Below are 17,815 nucleotides of genomic sequence, written 5' to 3'. Positions count from 1 at the left end.
AACCGTACACTGTCTTGATTTCCTGTGTGGGTTGCATTTGCCAAGGCTTGTTGGTGCTCCAGCCAGACACCGACCCCTCAGCTCTCGACATTCTTTGTAGGACAGCTTGTATCCAGCTTCTGGTCATCCTCAGCATCACCTGGGCCTTATAGCTGCAGAGTCAAGGTCACTGTCAACTATATTGAAGCACCCGACATCGGTGGGCATTTGTCTACTGAGCCCCTGGTCACCCCTAAGTGACCCAGACTCTGTCCCCTCTGCTCTCGGGTACTCTCCATCAAGAATTCATTTTTGGATTCCTCCGGACACTTTCTACTCTACCAGCAGCGGCACTTTCCTGACGTCCTCCATTGGTTTTGATAGCGGTGTCTGACATCACTTCACACCTAAGCACCTGGCTTCCCTGGGATAGGTAACTTGGATACTTCGGTATCCACGGGTGTCTTCAACTGTATTTCTTCAGGAAATTCCAACTGCGACTTGCACATAGACTTACATGGAGCACCATGGGGGTTTCCTTGGGGTCCCAGTATTTCTACGTCCTCTAGACATTGTCCTGGCTCGAGTTGTGGTTCTTGTACCACTTTCTTAATAGAAGGTTTGGTCCCCCCCCCCGGGCCTGCTGCGTATTTGTGCTATTTATTGAGATTTCTTTGCTAAAGTATTGTGTGCTTTGTGTCTATCTCTGTGTGGGAGATACTGCGATGTACTAGATAGTGTTATAGAATAAATGCATATTTTTATAACTACTGTGTGGTTCTCTTTTCCTTTTCCTATACTATAAGATTGCATTCTGGTAAAACAAGCTGCTTTACACTCCTTCAAGACTAAGCCTGATGGCTGCTCTCCACAGCTACCACTTGGATAGCTTTCTAAGGTTGTCTGAGACCCACTTAAATTACCATAAGGGTTGTCTAGACTGGTGCAAGGTGCCCACTTACATGAGTGGACATCATATACCAGGCCAGCTTCTCACACTTCCCAAATATGGCTCAGATCCCTAGCAAGGATAGTAGGCCTGTTGTCCTCTTCCATTCAGGCGATCTTACCGGGTCCTCTCCATTACCAAACCCTTCTAGGCATCAAAATCCACCATCTGCGATGAGGGCTAGCTTATTCAAATCTAATTCTCATCGATCCAGGGTCTCGTTTAGAACTTCAGTGGTGGATCGACCATTTAGACGCTTGGAACGGCAGAACTGTCTTTGCATCAGTCCCCGATCTTGTGTTAAAATCAGATGCAAGTCGTACAGGTTGAGGCGCCCGCTGGAGGTAGCAGAATCTTTAGAGGAATCCAAATTGCACATAAATTCTTTAGAGATGCTTGCAGGCTTCTTTGCAATCGAAAGCCTAGCAAAGGACAGAATTTGGTGTTCAATTCTTCTTCGCATGAAGAAAGTGTCCACGGTCCGCTATATAAATCATCTAGGTGGAACCAAGTCCAAGCCTTTCACAGAGTTAGCGAAAAGTTTCTGGGAATTCTGTCTTCTCAAAAACATTTCTGTCAGAGCAGAGTACCATCCGGGCCACCTCAATACCATTGCAGACTGACATTATCGTTATCTACAAGACTTCAGAGATTGGTAGCTACATCCTTCCATCTTCCAATCTCTCTCCCACAAGTGGGGTACTTTCCACATCGACCTATTTGCCTCACGTCTCAATACCGAGCATCATCACTTCTTCAGTTGGCATCCGGATCCATTAGCTTTGACGAAGGATGCATTCCTACAAGATTGGCCTCATCACCTCAATTACGCTTTCCCTAAATTTCTAATAATCAACAGGGTTCTGAATCAAGTCCGGAGCCAACTAGCATCTCTAGTAATAGTGATGCCATTTTGGTAATCACAAGTACGTTCCTGTCTCTGCTGGAACTGACCGTTGACTTCCCGGCTCTTCTGCCATCCTTCAACAATCTTCTTTCAGATCCTCTGGGTCGCCCTACCAATCTGGTTTTCGACAATACTTTGGTTCTTTCAGCCTGGAAAATATCGGGTCAGGCCAATCTAGTCGCGGTATTTCGCAAGAAGCTCCAGACTTCATTAACAAAGCTCGGGCTTCAGAAACAGCTAAGGGGTCCCCGTAAGAAAAAGGTGTGTTGTACTAGCTACACACACTAGCACTAAACAGCATTCAGAGACAAAATTCACAATTTTGAGAAATTAATGAAGTGGCCACAAATTTCAGCTTTTTGCACTTGAAATGTTTGATCCTTTATTGATTGTGGCATCAACATTGTGTTTTTTGACTAAATGTGCCTATCTCTTTGAACTTCACATCTTTAAGCACCCCCCTTTCTTTTCCTTTCCCCCCATCTTGGGGCTTCCTATTCAATATCAAATAACATAAAGTGAATTTCACCATTACAGGTGCTCAGTGTTGTTAATAAACTGCAATACTTGTGAAATTTCTCAAAATTGTGAATTTTGTCTCTGAATGCTGTTTAGTGCTAGCGTGTATAGCTAGTACAACACACCTTTTTCTTACGGGGACCCCTTACCCCTTACCCATATGTACTACATAGCGCCCAGGTCCCCGTGACTGCATGGGTTCAACCCCCCTTTAGTGTAATGTCAGAAACAGCTAAAGCTTACAAGTACTCTTGGGTTTTATGGTCAAGCTGGTGTTAGGGAAAACTTCTCAATCCCTTTTCAACAGTTTACAATATTAATTCTGTTCTTTCTTTGAAAATGCTTTCTGCCAAGCTTACTATGCTACTGCGTTTGATTTCCATCAAACGGGTATCTGATGTTAAAGCATTTAATGTGTCTTCTCGCCAATATACCCCGTCTGGAGTGATGTTTTCTGTTAATAAACACATAAAACACATTTAAATTCTGTGTTTTGTCCTTACTTTCCTGCTCATCCCAAACTTTGTGTGGGCCAGTGTCTTAAAATCTATGAAAAATGGTCCGTTGATCTCAGAACGTCCTCTAGCCCCAGCTCCTCATTTCCTTCCGTAAACCTCACAAGCCTGTTTCCTCTGCCACTTTAGACCGTTGGTCAGATTGGTCATGTCTCTTGCTGGTGTTGATGTTTTTGTTTTTTGGGGCTCATTCTGCTAGGGGTGCCATGGCTTCTAAAGCTTTTTTGGTGGGTTTCATGTTGGAGGACATTCTGAGATCAGCTGACTGATCCAATGATAAAGTGTTTTGAATCTTTTATTGTAAACCTATTCTCACTGTAACTTCTTTAGACATGCTTTAAACAAGCATAATAGGAGCCTCCAGTCTTGAAAATAAATGTAGATTTTCCAAGTAATTTATGAAGGAAAGTCTTAATTTTATTTTTTCTCCCCGACAGCGTCTCCAGCTATGCCACCTACTGCCTCCTAATCGTGGTCTGAAGCAACCGGGTCCTTCTAGTGTACATTTTTCTTCTTCATCACCAAAAGGATATTGCTCATCCACCTTGGTTATACACGAGAACTTGTTTTTATGGATTTTTGCCAGGAACTATTTATGTTGACTTTGGTTTGTTCTATTGTTCTTTCCATTTTCCCTTTATTTTCTGAACCTGTCTAACTCCTCGCACAAGAAAAGAGGGCTGTTTGCAGTCAAGTAGCTCTTATACATGGCACCTTGATACTATTGGTAACTGGATTTGTGATGTGTACTCACATTGGGCAGCCTGTTGCTTAACCACATGGGATTTGTAGTTTATCGTTATCTTGACTGCGGCTATTAAAACTAAGCAAGTTAAGAAAGCATAATACTCGCCTCTGTGTCTTCAATAAAATTAAGACTTTCCTTCATACATTACTATGAAAATCTACATTAAAACCCTCCTCATATATGTAGAAGGTGATTTTATTTAAAACAATAACGTTGTGTAATATACTGATGTTACATGTACATGCATTTAAATATAGTTCTCAGCCATTTTTCGGCTTGATTTATTTTTAAGATTTACTGCATGCCACACATAGTAGGAATTTAATAACATTTACCAGAAATGATATTCATTTGTGTTTAAATGTGCACATGCATATTAAATGTGCACCACTGAATTAATGTTTAGCGTGTCTTAACAGTTTAAGCCTGTATTTTACCCATGCTGCATTACGTAAAATAAGGTTTTCCATTTTCTGCTAACACAATATTTCTTGCAGGTATTTACATACAGTGTTAGTTTAGAACAGATACATTATTGTAGGAAGCCGGCTCTGTAAATACTATACCAAAGTAAGGTATAGTGTGCACAGTCCAGTGGAGCCCCAAAGGTAGGCAGAGGTAAAAGTAGATAATACATTACTACTTGTGGTAGTGTGGGCGAGTAGTAAGGCTTTATCAGAGGGTAGTGTTAAGCATTTATTGTACACACTCAGGCAAGAAATGATGTCACACACTCAAAGACTTAACTCAGACCAATTTTATTTGTATAAAAATATTATTTTGTTATTTTATTTCTAGAATCAAGCCAGGCCTCCTGGTGCAGGTAAGTGAAATAACATTTTGCAAGATGTATGCAGTGAATTACAGTTAAATGCAGGTTCAAAAGAAGCTGGTTGATTTACAGGTAAGGCAATAATAAAAAATTATTTTCAATTAATTTGTAGATTACTGTAAATTTTACTTCTTGGATTACTTTTTAAGTTACTTTTTCTACTCAGTGTAATATGCCTAGATATCACATTAGGACATTTCCTAGACAAAAGGTAAGAAATTCAGTGTTGGTACATTTGCATTTTTTCAAGGTTTCATACAAACCAACTCCACACTTAGAAGAATTTTCAAGGAAAAGCTGTCACTGCAGTCCTATGGGAGGAAATGAAGTTATCTGTTTGCTGGTATATACTTGGTTGTGGGAGTTGGGTTTCTGGGGTGGAACCACGGTTCGCCCAGGGTCGAGGATGCACTCTCTGAACACCCTCAGTGGCACTAGGGTGGCTGGGTGCAGATTGCCGAGCCCCAACGTTATCCAATAGGGTTAGGGGGCCTCTGATTGGTGGCTGCTAACGAGCAGGCCACAAGGTTGTGGGAGCAAAGCTCCTGGTGTTAGGCTCGGGGCAAAGGGGATCCAAGTTAGCACACAAGGTGCACCTGCAACGGCACAGGGGTGGCTGGGTGCAGGGTGCTGTTTTGGCATTGGGTGCCCTATTGATTTCAATGGGGATTCTCTGGTTGTAACAAACACTGCAGGCTCAGGGACGAAGATCTTCTGCAGGCGACCAGTGGTTGGAGAGGTAAATTGGGATGCCTGAAGATGCTGGGACAGCGTGAGTTGGGCAACCCAAGGCCGTGGAACTTCGGGTATAGGGGTGTCTTTAGGTGTCGGGTTTTTCTTACCGGCTCCAGTCGCGGTCTTGGGGATCCTCCAGACAGGGACACCAGGCCTCGATTGGAGACTCAAGGCAGGTCAGGGATCACCAGATCCCAGGTCAGGATCGCCAGAGAGACCTCCTTGTGGTGTTGGGCCACTCAAACTCAGGCCGTGGGCGTCGGGTGCAGAGTGGTGCAGACTTGTGGATTTTTCCGGAGTCTGTGGGTGAGCAAATCCGGTGCTCACAGGAGTCAAAGTCTTTGTTTGGGACAGGAGGGCAGGTCCTCTGGGTTCTTGGGGGCTGCTGGCTGCAGGACACGCTGGGATTACGCTGGAGCAGGTTATAGTTGGTGGGGATGGGGTCAAGGCAGTTGGTGTCCTCCTCTTCTTCTTCAGCACAGCTCTTTGGTCCTGCTTCTTGTCTGAGTAGGCAAGGTTCGGGGTTGGCCCTAAATACTAGATTTAGGGGCCTTACAGGTAGGTACAGGTCGGGAACAATGGGTCCTTCCTATGGGTGTGTACACCTCCCTGGGGGGGGGGCATAAGCCTTACTCTGGTTGACTGGGTCCCCCCGTCTGCAGGATGGTGGGGACTGAGAGTTGTGCTTCTCCTCGACTCTCCCACCTGAGGGGTGGGGTTGGCAAAGGTGGGCACACCTCTCCTCCCAACTTGGTTTTCTCACTGATTCTCCCGCCGAAAGAGGGGGTCAGAATTGGTGGGGGACAGTTGCTGGGAGCAGCAAATGGCTTGGGTAGCTCACAAAGGCGGCAAGCCTTTGAAGCTTTCCCTTCGTGCTCCCTTCCCATTGGCTCTCGACCTAGGGGTCCAGAAACATGTCTGGCAGTGGCAGCTGGAAAGCAGCCACTTAGCCAGGACACTAGAGTTAGGTCATTTTTCAGGGGCCATCTCTAAGATGCCCTTTGAGTACACTCTTCATTAAATCCCACACTGGCATCAGTGCGGGTTTAATGTGCTGAGAAGTTTGATGCCAGACTTCTCAGTTTTCATAAAGCCAATATGGTGCTGGGAAGTATGTAATGACAAACTCCCGGCACCATATACTCTTTATGGCATTACTGCCCTACAATGTCTAAGAATTGACTAAGACACTGTAGGGGTACAGGGCTCATGCACCTGTACCCGTACCGCTGGTAAAGTGCACTCAGCTAGAGGGGTGGCTTACCTCTGCCATGGGTTGTAGGCTTGGCACACATGCATGTTATGTAGGGGAGCACAGGATTAGATTATAGTTTTAACCCCTTCCCTGCTCATGACGAGCTCAGCTCGTCATGAGGCACACTGGAGCTGTGCTTATGATGAGCTGAGCTTGTCATGAAGAATGGGAATCTAGGATCTCCAGCAAAGGAGGGGAATTCAGCTAGCAGCGATGTGGTTAAATAATAGGATTTAATATATTTGGTTTAGGGGCCGTTCGAAAGTCATAATATGTTTGAGGAGCACATTACAATGGGAATAGTTTTTCTATACATTGTGTTAATAATGTGGCACATAACAGTTATCTGATGAGATGTATAATAGTTATCTGATGCGTATTGTGATGGTACCTTAAAAAATGTTCACATTGGAGTTACCCCTGAAGAAGGGAGCTTTCCCGAAATGCATTTATCACTGCATTTATGGAATCATCAATTACATCTTTGGAAGATCTGAATACTACTGGCTTAACTGGATTACTTTTGGATAAACATGGACTAATATGGATGAAACTGGAGAAAAGAATGAGATTGTTAAGAGTACAGTGGCCCAAGGGCCTATTGCAGGCTGTGAACCCTGAACTTGTGTACTGTTTACGCACTGGTGCTATTTTGACATAGGGATGTGCGCCATGTCGACTCTTCACTTTGTTCTGCACCAAAACACGCAGGATACAATGGCAGTGTGTGTGTGTGTGAAGGTACAGAGCCTCTAAGGGTGTCACAATAAGTGCTGCAGCCCTTAGAGGCCACCCTTGGTACCTAGGGTACCTTTTACAAGGGACTTGCATGTGGCCAGAGAGTTGACAATTGGGTTTTGCAACAGTACAGTTTAGAGAAAGAACATAAGCCCAGGTTACCTGTTTGGCAGGCACCCAGGGCACACACAGTCAAAGTACATCAATCAATCAATCAATCAGTAACTTGTAAAGCGCACTACTTACCCGTGAGGGTCTCAAGGCACTGAGGGGGGAGGTGGTACTGCTCGAAGAGCCAAGTCTTGAGGAGCTTCCTGAAGGTGAGCAAGTCCTGGGTCTGTCGCAGCTGGGCGGGGAGAGTGTTCTAGGTTTTGGTGGCGAGAAAGGAGAAGTAACTGCCGCCGGAGGTGGTTCGTTGGATGCGCGGGACAGCGGCGAGGGTGAGGCTGGCGGAGCGGAGCTGGCGGGCAGGGGTGTAGAAGCTGAGTCTGCTGTTCAGGTTGGCTGGTCAGGTGTTGTGGAGTGCTTTGTGCTCGTGGGTGAGGAGCTTGAAAGTGATCCTTTTGTTGACGGGGAGCCAATGCAGGTCTCTAAGGTTGGGGGTGATGTGGCTGCGTCGAGGGATGTTGAGGAGTTTGGCAAACAAGTGGGGGCAACCATGCAAAAAGGGACACTTTCCTACAATTACTATACCAGAGGTAGGGCACAGAGCCTGAGAAGAAGGCTTTGATGAGGTACATGGAGAAACAGAGCAGGAATAGAGTCTCTTAAATTGTACTTACGAAGGATTGGTTTTAAATATTGGCAAGTGTACAATTTATAATGGCCACAGAAGAAGAGATAATGTAGTAAATTTTGTTTTCCACCGTAAAAACAGGGACAATCCAACTCTTCAAGTTTTTTGTTGTAGCCAATAGGGAAGCTAAGCAGATAGACTATGCTTCCCTCCTGAAACCTAAATAGGAGACTCCGATTCCATCTTCCAATAGGCATTGACAAATATCTTATGGGATTATGTGAGTTGTCAACACCTAAATCAATGTTACATAAATATCTACTGACCACTGGTTTGACAGATTCTGAACTCATCCTTTCCTCCATATATAAATCCATAAGTGCCCGTTTAATAATATTCTTGTGGGCAGGTATAATGGAATCAGGGGAGCTAAATAAGGATCCTTGTCCCACACGCTGCAAGCTGTTTTGAACAGCATTAAGCCAGGGTATATAATTTGATCTATCGCTAGACAAGCAGTCAGTTATAATACTGCGCGTTAGTGTTGCCGCTGGATTTAGCCATATTTTGATCCAAAAAAGGGCAGGCCTTGACTTAATGAAATCGGCAATATATGGCAATCTTAATTCGTTGTGACAGATCAAAGTGGGAGCACAAGGGACTCCCCCTAACACCCTCCTACAAAACCAATTTTCCTCCACCTGGAGGGCCGAGATGTTACAATAGCCCCATACTTCAGCTCCATAAGTCCCAGTTGGTCGGCATTGGGTGCGATAAATGGTGAGAAGGGGGGTAACAACATCAGCCATTTTTGGTTGTCGGAGGGATAAGATCGAGTTTATTGATTTGCCGATTTTATTACACGCAAAGGCAACATGTTGATTCCATAAACCTGAGTTGGAGAATAGCAACCCTAAATAGGGGAAAGTGCTGGTGCATTTTAACATATCGTTGCCGGATTTAATTGATGTGATGCTATACTTCTTAGGTCCGCAATTCATTATAAAAGATTTTTTAAAATTGGTGTTTAGACCAAGATCGGACATGAAGGTAACAAACCCAGAAATTAAAATGCGTAAAGCATTCGGTGTACGCCCCATTAATACAGCGTCGTCCGCATAGAGTAGCGTAGTAATGGGGGAGCCGTTTATTATTGGGACATCCTTAAGGGTCTCACTTAAGGTACTACTTAACCTATTAATATATAAAATAAAAAGCAGTGGGGCAAGTACGCAACCCTGTCTGACTCCTCTGCTGATAGGGATATCATCAGATAAATCGCCATCATTATTAATTCTTACTCGCGCTTTTAAATCCCTATGTAAATGAGAAAGAAAATACACCAGTGAGTCGTCTAAACCATAATCGAGCAAAAGTGACCACAACTTAGAACGGTTAACAAAATCAAACGCAGAACTCAAATCCATAAAGCCTAAATAAAGAGGGGATTTTTTGACAATGATATATTTAGCCATAATTAAATTTAAATTTAAACATTGTTCAACAGTTCCTACTTTACTTCTGAATCCCAATTGGCTACAATGGAGGACGTTATTATCATCAGCCCAGTCCCTTATCCGTTTAAAAATTACCCTTCCCAGGACTTTTAATGTATTATCGATCAGTGAGATCGGACGGTAACAGGCGGGATCAGACCTGTCACCTTTCTTAAATATTGGGACGATGACACTGTTCGACCAGGATTCGGGGATTGTGCTGTCATTTAGGTTATTAAATAGGTTGCATAAAAGGGGTGCCCAGAAATTAATTTCTGATTTTATTTGATCAATTGAAAGCCCATCGGGGCCTGGGGCTTTATTGCTAGCACTATCAATAATTGCATCCTCAACCTCTAATAATGAAAAAATCAGAGGTTCAGTGCTGTGAAGTATAGGGACAGTATCTAGAGGGGTAGCTGATAAGGCGTAGATTTGGGAGAAATGTTCTACCCATGCCTCGCCTGTTATGTTGCTATTAATTGGATAGATGTTGGAGCCAAAAGATCTAAAAGACTTAACTTCTTTCCAGAAACCCATTGTGTCCTTCAGTTTGGCCGCTTGGGTGAGGGATTCCCAATGATTGGATACTAGGGCTTCCGATCTAATTCGTAAAGCACTTTTATATTTTGATCTTAATTCTCTCACTAGTTGAGAGTCCCTTGGATTGGTATTAAGTGCTGCCCTCAAATCCCTATTGGCCCTAGAGCAGGAGGAATCAAACCAGCGAGGTACCTGGGCGGTGTTCTGCCTTACGGGTTTGGAGGATTCCGTTCTAATTGCCCTGCATAGGTCACCAAAAGCGCCAACCACCTCATTACTAGGACTAATGTGGGACAGACAAGTCTCAACTGTCTCGGGGTGTTTTTTAACTACTCTGGAGAGTATTCCTTTATTATCAGCTCCCTTCCATATTAGTCTCAGTCTATCCGTTGATAATGTTAGATTTGAAGGCCCTACCACTTCGCTGCAACCCTTGAGGTCTGGGGATTATGTAGATTAATTCTAATCGGGTAGTGGTCGCTGTAAATGGAGCAGACGACTTCTGCTTTTAAAATTATTTCACCTAATCTTGGACATGTGAAAATATAGTCTATTGTGGAGGCATTACCCTGACCTATGAAAGTGGGAGTTGTTATGTTATTTGCACTAGTACCTACGACATCCATAACATTAACTAGGTCACGGGAAGCTATAAGATTTTTCAATTCTTCCCCATTTTTACATATCGGACTATGGCGATACATATGTGCGTTAAAATCCCCACCGATGCAAATACCATCAAAGGATCCGTACTTTTGCCCAGTGGCACACACAGTCAAAGTACATCAATCAATCAATCAATCAGTAACTTGTAAAGCGCACTACTTACCCGTGAGGGTCTCAAGGCACTGAGGGGGGAGGTGGTACTGCTCGAAGAGCCAAGTCTTGAGGAGCTTCCTGAAGGTGAGCAAGTCCTGGGTCTGTCGCAGCTGGGCGGGGAGAGTGTTCTAGGTTTTGGTGGCAAGAAAGGAGAAGTAACTGCCGCCGGAGGTGGTTCGTTGGATGCGCGGGACAGCGGCGAGGGTGAGGCTGGCGGAGCGGAGCTGGCGGGCAGGGGTGTAGAAGCTGAGTCTGCTGTTCAGGTTGGCTGGTCAGGTGTTGTGGAGTGCTTTGTGCTCGTGGGTGAGGAGCTTGAAAGTGATCCTTTTGTTGACGGGGAGCCAATGCAGGTCTCTAAGGTTGGGGGTGATGTGGCTGCGTCGAGGGAAGTTGAGGAATTTGGCAAACAAGTGGGGGCAACCATGCAAAAAGGGACACTTTCCTACAATTACTATACCAGAGGTAGGGCACAGAGCCTGAGAAGAAGGCTTTGATGAGGTACATGGAGAAACAGAGCATCAACTGAATTGACTATTTAGCAAATGTTTCAATCTACGTGAGTCTGAGAAATAGATGTTGTTCGCATGTCCCATGTGGATAATCCATCGTTGTAACTGTCTGACATGGGAACTTGACGAGGACAACAGACCCTGATGGTGTGATCAAGGGTGTGTTAACTAGTAGACTTTAGCGATACCAAAGGGGATGATAGACGGAACGCTTGAGCAATTCAAACACTCACCCCCAGTCAACTGATCTGGGTTTAATACATCATCATTCTTTATCTCACTCCACCACCCCAGTTCAGACATGGCCATATGCAAATCAGTCTGACCCTGTGCCTCATGGGAACAGTCCAGCCCGAACTGCCAAGTCATGTCTTCCCTGGACCGGAAACAAGCATCCTGGGACCGCTTTCGGGTTCATAACCTCCATAAACTAGTGGACTTTACACATTATACTGTTCCCCCTGGACTAATTTCAGATCTATTCTTGCTTGCAGACATCTTCCCTAATGCCCCACTATCCGAAAGGACTTTGAGAGGTTTAGACCTTAATGCTTACCCTTTTGATTCTTACTTAGTTGTGCTTTAGGATAACATGTATTTCTGACCCATAGAGGACTCTTACCCATGCTCCTGAGGTGCTTCCCTGCAGGCGCGCAACACCCATTGGACTCACCGGGCTTCAGAACACCCCCGTCGTGTGTGTCAGCCCAGGATGAGACAGATCCCGGGCACACACAGAGCCGCACCCGAACGTTTCACAGGTCTTTAAAAGACCATTTTAATGTTAATTAGGCCTTGCAGTTGTTTCACCCCTTGTAAGAGCCCCTGCAGCTCCACTCTGCCTACTGATTGAAGGTTCAGCCACCCCTGAAATTTTTTCTTAGCCCCCCCCCCCCGAAATTTGGCTCTAGTTGCGCCTCTGCTTCCCTGTCAGGTTCCTTTTTACCCGGTCCTTACTTCCTTTATAGAATTTCCCTGATTTTGAGTTATTTTAGTACCTAATAATCCTCTGGACTTTAATACCGGGCCATTTAAAGCACTGGGTATGGCTGTATCTGGGCTTCCTTCGATGCATACATGCTGCATCGGTTTGGACAGACAGGTAGCAGCCACAGGCATACAACTCCAAAATACAGGAGTATCCAGTGGCGTTTCAGTACCAAGCTCACCTAAAAAGATGTATATAGTGGCTAAACTGTCGCCCGTTTTAGACCAAGAGATAGACGTGGGCTTTAATCCTGGCTTGCTTCACGGGTTAACCGCACTATGTGACCTGTCACTGTGGCTAATTACCTTATCACCACGAGACTGTAATCCGTAAATTGTCCAGACTAGGAGTACTTAAAAAACTGTATAAACTGGATATTTACATATCTTTCCCCTGATAACATCCCACCAGAGTATGACTAGTGGCAATTATTCGTGGAATCTGACACTATCCGTGGACAGCGCTAGGGCACTCGGCTGCTTTCCTGATATCATTCGGAAGAATCGATTTGTCATTAAGTACAAAAGCACACACCTTAAAAAACACACACAGTTTGCGTTCGTCTCTTTTATCGTGCCATTCCAAGCACCTTCGACAGACCTAACGTTCGGGTGGCTGGCGAAGGGAATAAAAACACACCGGTAAGAAAACAAAAATTCATTTTCAGGCTTGTCCTGCCGGCGGCAGCAGAACAGCCGGCGATTAATAAAGAGAGCGAGAAATCCGCTGGGGTTGTACGCACTTGGCGAGCCAGTCATCAGTCAGTCTGCCTTTGTGGGCTGCGCTCCACATCCAACCGGAGATGGAGAATATTTTTACGGCTGCAATCAAAGCAGAAAGACACTTGCCAGGTGTAACCAAGGGTGAGAACGTGCACTAGGCGCCTACAGATTAGGGTGAACAGACGTCCCGGATTTGCCCGGACAGTCCCAGTTTTTCACCAACTGTCCCAGCAGATTTCGGCAATTTTGGCTCAGGTCCCGGTTTTTAGAAGGGATTGATTGAAAACAGTGAGAGGCACTTTTGTGGGTGTTCTAAAGCTTTCCTAGTTAGCAGCTGTTATAAGTAAGCAATGTAATTAAAAGGTATGAGTTTGGTTGTGGAAATTACATTTACTTTCTTAGTGCATCATCTGTGATCCTATGTTGATGACAGCTGTCATTCTGTGCCATTCCGTGGATGAAAAATGGTAGTCCTTCTTCTATTTTTCCCAAATGTCCCGGTTTTTGGTTATCAACATCTGGTCACCCTACAACAGATGCCTTATCTTCTGTGCCCCGGTGTGTTTTCTTATTTTTGTCTAATTAATGTTTGTATCTATATGAACTTATAATACATGTGACTTGCCATTACAGAGACCTTTTAGAGGTTTACGGAAGGAATGTTTTTTTTGGGGGGGTGGGGGGGAGCTGCGTTCAGACACCTCTCCCATCTCTCCTCTCGGTTGCAGCACACTACGCACTACCCCATCTCTACTGCTTTCCCGGGCTACCAGCCGTGGAAGGGGCGGGAGAACGCGAAGGAGGCGGGCTCGGCGGCGCGAACCCTCCAATCGCGGGGCGCGTGGGCGAGCCCGGCATTGTGATGTCACGAGACGGGAGGCTGGCGCAGCCGGTAAGCGGAGCGGGCTCGGCCTCCCCTGGATGAGGCAGCGCAGGAGTCTGCAGAGGAAAGTGAGGCTGAGCCAGAGAGTTGAACAGCGCCTCGGAGTCTGGAGCGCTGCACCGAGCGGCCCCGCGCACACCCCTCCGCCGCTGCACGCGAGGACGGACCCTACCCATGCCTCAACCCTGGGAGCGCGCGTACTCCTTCCCGTAGGAGCCAGCGGCACCTGACCGCACGGATTGTTGCAACTGGGTGGTTGTGTGTTTTTTTTTTTGTGCTTTGGTGGTAGTTTGCTGTTGTGCATCGGACGGGACTGGGAAGAAAACTTTGTGTGCTCGCGGGTGCTGTGCACTCCGCCCACGGCCCCTGTACCTGGAAAGTTGGATCCGGCGTGAGCGCGCCTGGAGTGCACCCACATCAGCAGCACCTGGATCGACCCCGCGGCTGATGCGCCTCTCCGGAAGGATGCCCCTGGCTCGGGCCCCGCTGCTGGTGGCCGGGCTGCTGCTGCTGCTCCTGCGGGCGGGCCCCGGGCGGGCGCTGGTCTGCCTGCCCTGCGACGAGTCCAAGTGCGAGGAGGAGCCCCGCGGCTGCGCCGGCAGCGTGCTGCTGGGGGTGTGCGGCTGCTGCCTGCGCTGCGCCCGCCAGAGGAACGAGAGCTGCGGCGGGGTCTACGGGCTGCACGGCGCCTGCGACCGGGGGCTGCGGTGCGTGCTGCGGCCGCCGCTGCACGGAGCCTCCGTCACCGACTACCAAGTGGGCGTCTGCGAAGGTACGGGGGGACGGGCGCAGCTACACCTAGACGCCATGGGGTCCCCTACCTGCCCTCACCGAGGATAACGGGTGTCCCCTGCCTACTCACACCCGCCGTGGACCACTGCAGGGTGCTGTTGTAACCCACACATTGGAGCATGAGGGGCGCCCCCTATCCACCATCATCACAGGGACAGTCACTCCCAGGGATTTGGGGCAATTCCTAAATTAAGAGATGAAAGGGAGACAAATGTGCCACTCCCTCCCCCAAGGTGCCACGAGGAAAGAAACACCCCAGGGAACTTTTGTAATCAATAGATTAGTAGATGACATCCCCCGCCCCAGACCTCCAACCATTGACTGTAACGGAGGTTATTGGGGCAACCATGAGATCAGAGGCTATGCATAGGTTACCTACCTACAGCCCCCCCCCCCCCCCCCCCCCCCCAGGGATTGCTGGGAAATTAAGACCGGATGGTATTGGAGTTAAGCCATAGACTAGAAGACGAGGTGGGGGTTACTGTATAGTGCAGTCCCCGAGGGATCACGGGGAAAGTAACCCAAATGTATTGTGGTAACCTCTAGACTAGAGGGTGATGTCCCCATCCATGGGAAAATTCAATGTCAGGGTATAGTGTCAAACCATTGGGGGAAGGGGGTACCCTCTATGCAGCATGTGCCACATTGCGATGGTAAGCGCTTGGAGACTTGGGTGTCTATCTACACGTGAACACCTGCAGGGGCTATAGGGAGAGGTGTCAAATTGGAGCATAGCGGGGTATTTATCCACCTCCTGTGCTCGGTGTGGGGTATAGGCTGAGACCAGACGAGCGTCAGAAAGGTTGCAGAGGCAAAGAAAGGTGTGCATGAGTCTTTCCAGCTGTGACATGCAGACTAGTGTGTGGATGGTGGCGTTTTGTGTTTTTTTTTTAAATCTCCCTTGATAACCTCCAACATGTCAAACCGTAACCCACAACATCTTCAATGTAATAGACGGTGTGGAAGGGCCCATTGAAGCATATGCGGTCTGGCACGACCGTGTGCCCTGGGCACCGTTAGCGCAGTGTGTGTACAATGTGCAAGATAGGAATGTTAGTTAACTCCTAGCAGACGCTATAACTTGCGAGCACCTTGACCCTTTCATGTCAGGGTTACTTGTCGGTCTTGGAGGCCCGGGGGAGAGACAGTTCGAGGCTGCTGCTCTGGTTCATCTGTGTTTTGTACTTCCGGGGCTGTTGATGGGTACTCGTTACAGTCGTGGGTACCAGGAGCCCCGCAATACATAATTTAAAGCCTCGGCTAAGGTATGGGCAATTGGGTGATGGGTTGTGACATTCGTCCGTAGTTGTCTGGTTGAAGTATGCGCGACAGGCCCTGCATCTGGACACAGAGAGACGTACTGTTATGTGCGTAGTAGCATCAGTCTCTCGTTGAGACCCGGATGCACTCCTCAAAGCCCGAAATGTAACGAACCTGAAGCTGACAGCGCTGGCACTCCAGTTTCTCACGTCTGTCCATCCACCGATCTAATGCTTGTAAATGGATCTGTTGTGGATTTTTGTGTATATGCTGAGGAGTACGCCCAGGCGTTCATACTTTACCGTTGGACCAGTTTCATCGATCTACCTACCTATTCTGTCGCGGGGAGGAGGAGGGGTGGGGGGGGGGTGTAGTTAGAAGAAACCGATCCTCTTGTCACGGACTGAGGCCGAGTATTTCGAGCCCACGTTCTCTTGGTCTTTTTATGCTACACAAGCGTTGGAATAGGCGCAATCACAGCGCTTTCACTCTCAGCACAGAATGTGTTTTCCTGGCCAATGCCAGGGCAGCGTGATAATAATAGGAAAGTTACAGGTCGAGGCGAAGAGCCAGGGAACATGGTGTGTACAAACTGTTATGCGGCTGCGTACCATATTCACCGGCGCACTTGCACCCCAAAGACCCTACCTACTGTGTCCTCCTTCCGGCCTCAAAACACGGTGCCATACTGCCCTAGCTCACGCTGCTCGAATTGGACTGGTGAATATGCAGAGCGGACGGTGTTTGTTTACATCGGGTGTTACCTTTAACCTATAGGGATGATATCCGCGACCCTTCGGAGCACGCTGCAGTGTGTGAAACTCGTGCACCAGTGCCCGCAAAGGTGGCAGTTAACTGTAACTTGAATTCTAATAGGGTGTATTAGAACGGGCGGTTGTGGGCATTTTAGCAAAGACATCCACACCGTGGAACTTTATCTACAGCCGGGTGATAGGTCTCCAGAGAGGCTCTGTCGGGTGTTCAGTGCCCGACGCATTCGATGCCACAGGCAGCTCGGGGCACCCTCAGCTCAGGGGCGCTCTCACGGGCTCTGTGCTTGCTGCGCACGGTAGTCTCACCCTGGAGGCCTGAGGCACCCAGTGCCCGCACACCCCGGGAGGAGGGACTGAAGTCTCTCCCTGGCCCCGGGGGCACCCAGTGCCTGCACCATGCGGGCGGCCCGGCCCTACGTAGCAGGGAAGCAGTGAACCTCCCTGGACCCACGCCGGCGGTGGGTTTCCGGCCCTGGGCCAGCCCCGTGTGGCGCAGCTCGCATTAGCTGCCTGGGAGGAGGAAGTCAAGTTTGTTTTCCTCCTGCAGGAGCCGGCGTGAGAGCAGCGCCTCAGCCAGTGCTCACAGGGGGCCAGAAGTGTGCGGGGGTAGGGGCAGGATCGCGTGCCTGCTTTCAGCTGGAGTTAGTTGGTAAACAGAGGCGTACCCAGCTTGTCCAGGGGGTGAGGTCGCGAAGGAACGGGGGACGGGGGGGGGGGGGCTGTCAGAGTCCCTGGTGCCCAACAGGTCAGAACACATTACGACTCTCAGGCGCAGGCATGGCAGGGTGCCGGGATGCTAACGAAGAACTCACCTTTTTCATGTTAGAAGAGCTCGCTGCAGCCAGGGGCGCAGCTTGGTCACTAAGATTGGGTAGAGGGGTTTGAGCTTCAGATTTCACAATTAGCTGGCATAACATTGTAAAATACATTAGCTGTGAAGCAGGGCATGAAGGGGTAGTGGAGAGGGTGATTTGTTAGCAGTACCTAAAAGAAAATATTTTGCAAAATAACTAAAATAATTTTAAGAAATTCAAAATGGAGAGGAGTGTTTGCTTTAGTGGGGGTCCATGGAGGCTAGCTTTTCATATCCCAGAAGATAACCCCCACTTGATGTCCA

The 17,815-nt window shown here is 47.6% G+C and overlaps 1 protein-coding gene across 1 annotated transcript in view; it reads left to right on the top strand.

Moving 5' to 3' along the window:
- Positions 1–13,864: 13,864 nt before the first annotated feature.
- Positions 13,865–17,815, top strand: part of CRIM1 (cysteine rich transmembrane BMP regulator 1) — an 891,430-nt gene continuing 887,479 nt past the window's right edge. Inside the window, exon 1 of the mRNA XM_086926868.1 lies at positions 13,865–14,645. Within this exon, the coding sequence (XP_086782994.1) occupies positions 14,321–14,645 (325 nt within the window). The 5' untranslated portion in view covers positions 13,865–14,320. The remainder of the gene's footprint in view (positions 14,646–17,815) is intronic.

Source organism: Lissotriton vulgaris, chromosome 6 (assembly GCF_964263255.1).
Source record: "Lissotriton vulgaris chromosome 6, aLisVul1.2, whole genome shotgun sequence".
Classification (NCBI taxonomy): Eukaryota; Metazoa; Chordata; class Amphibia; order Caudata; family Salamandridae; genus Lissotriton; species Lissotriton vulgaris.
This window is presented reverse-complemented; position numbering and strand designations above follow the sequence as displayed.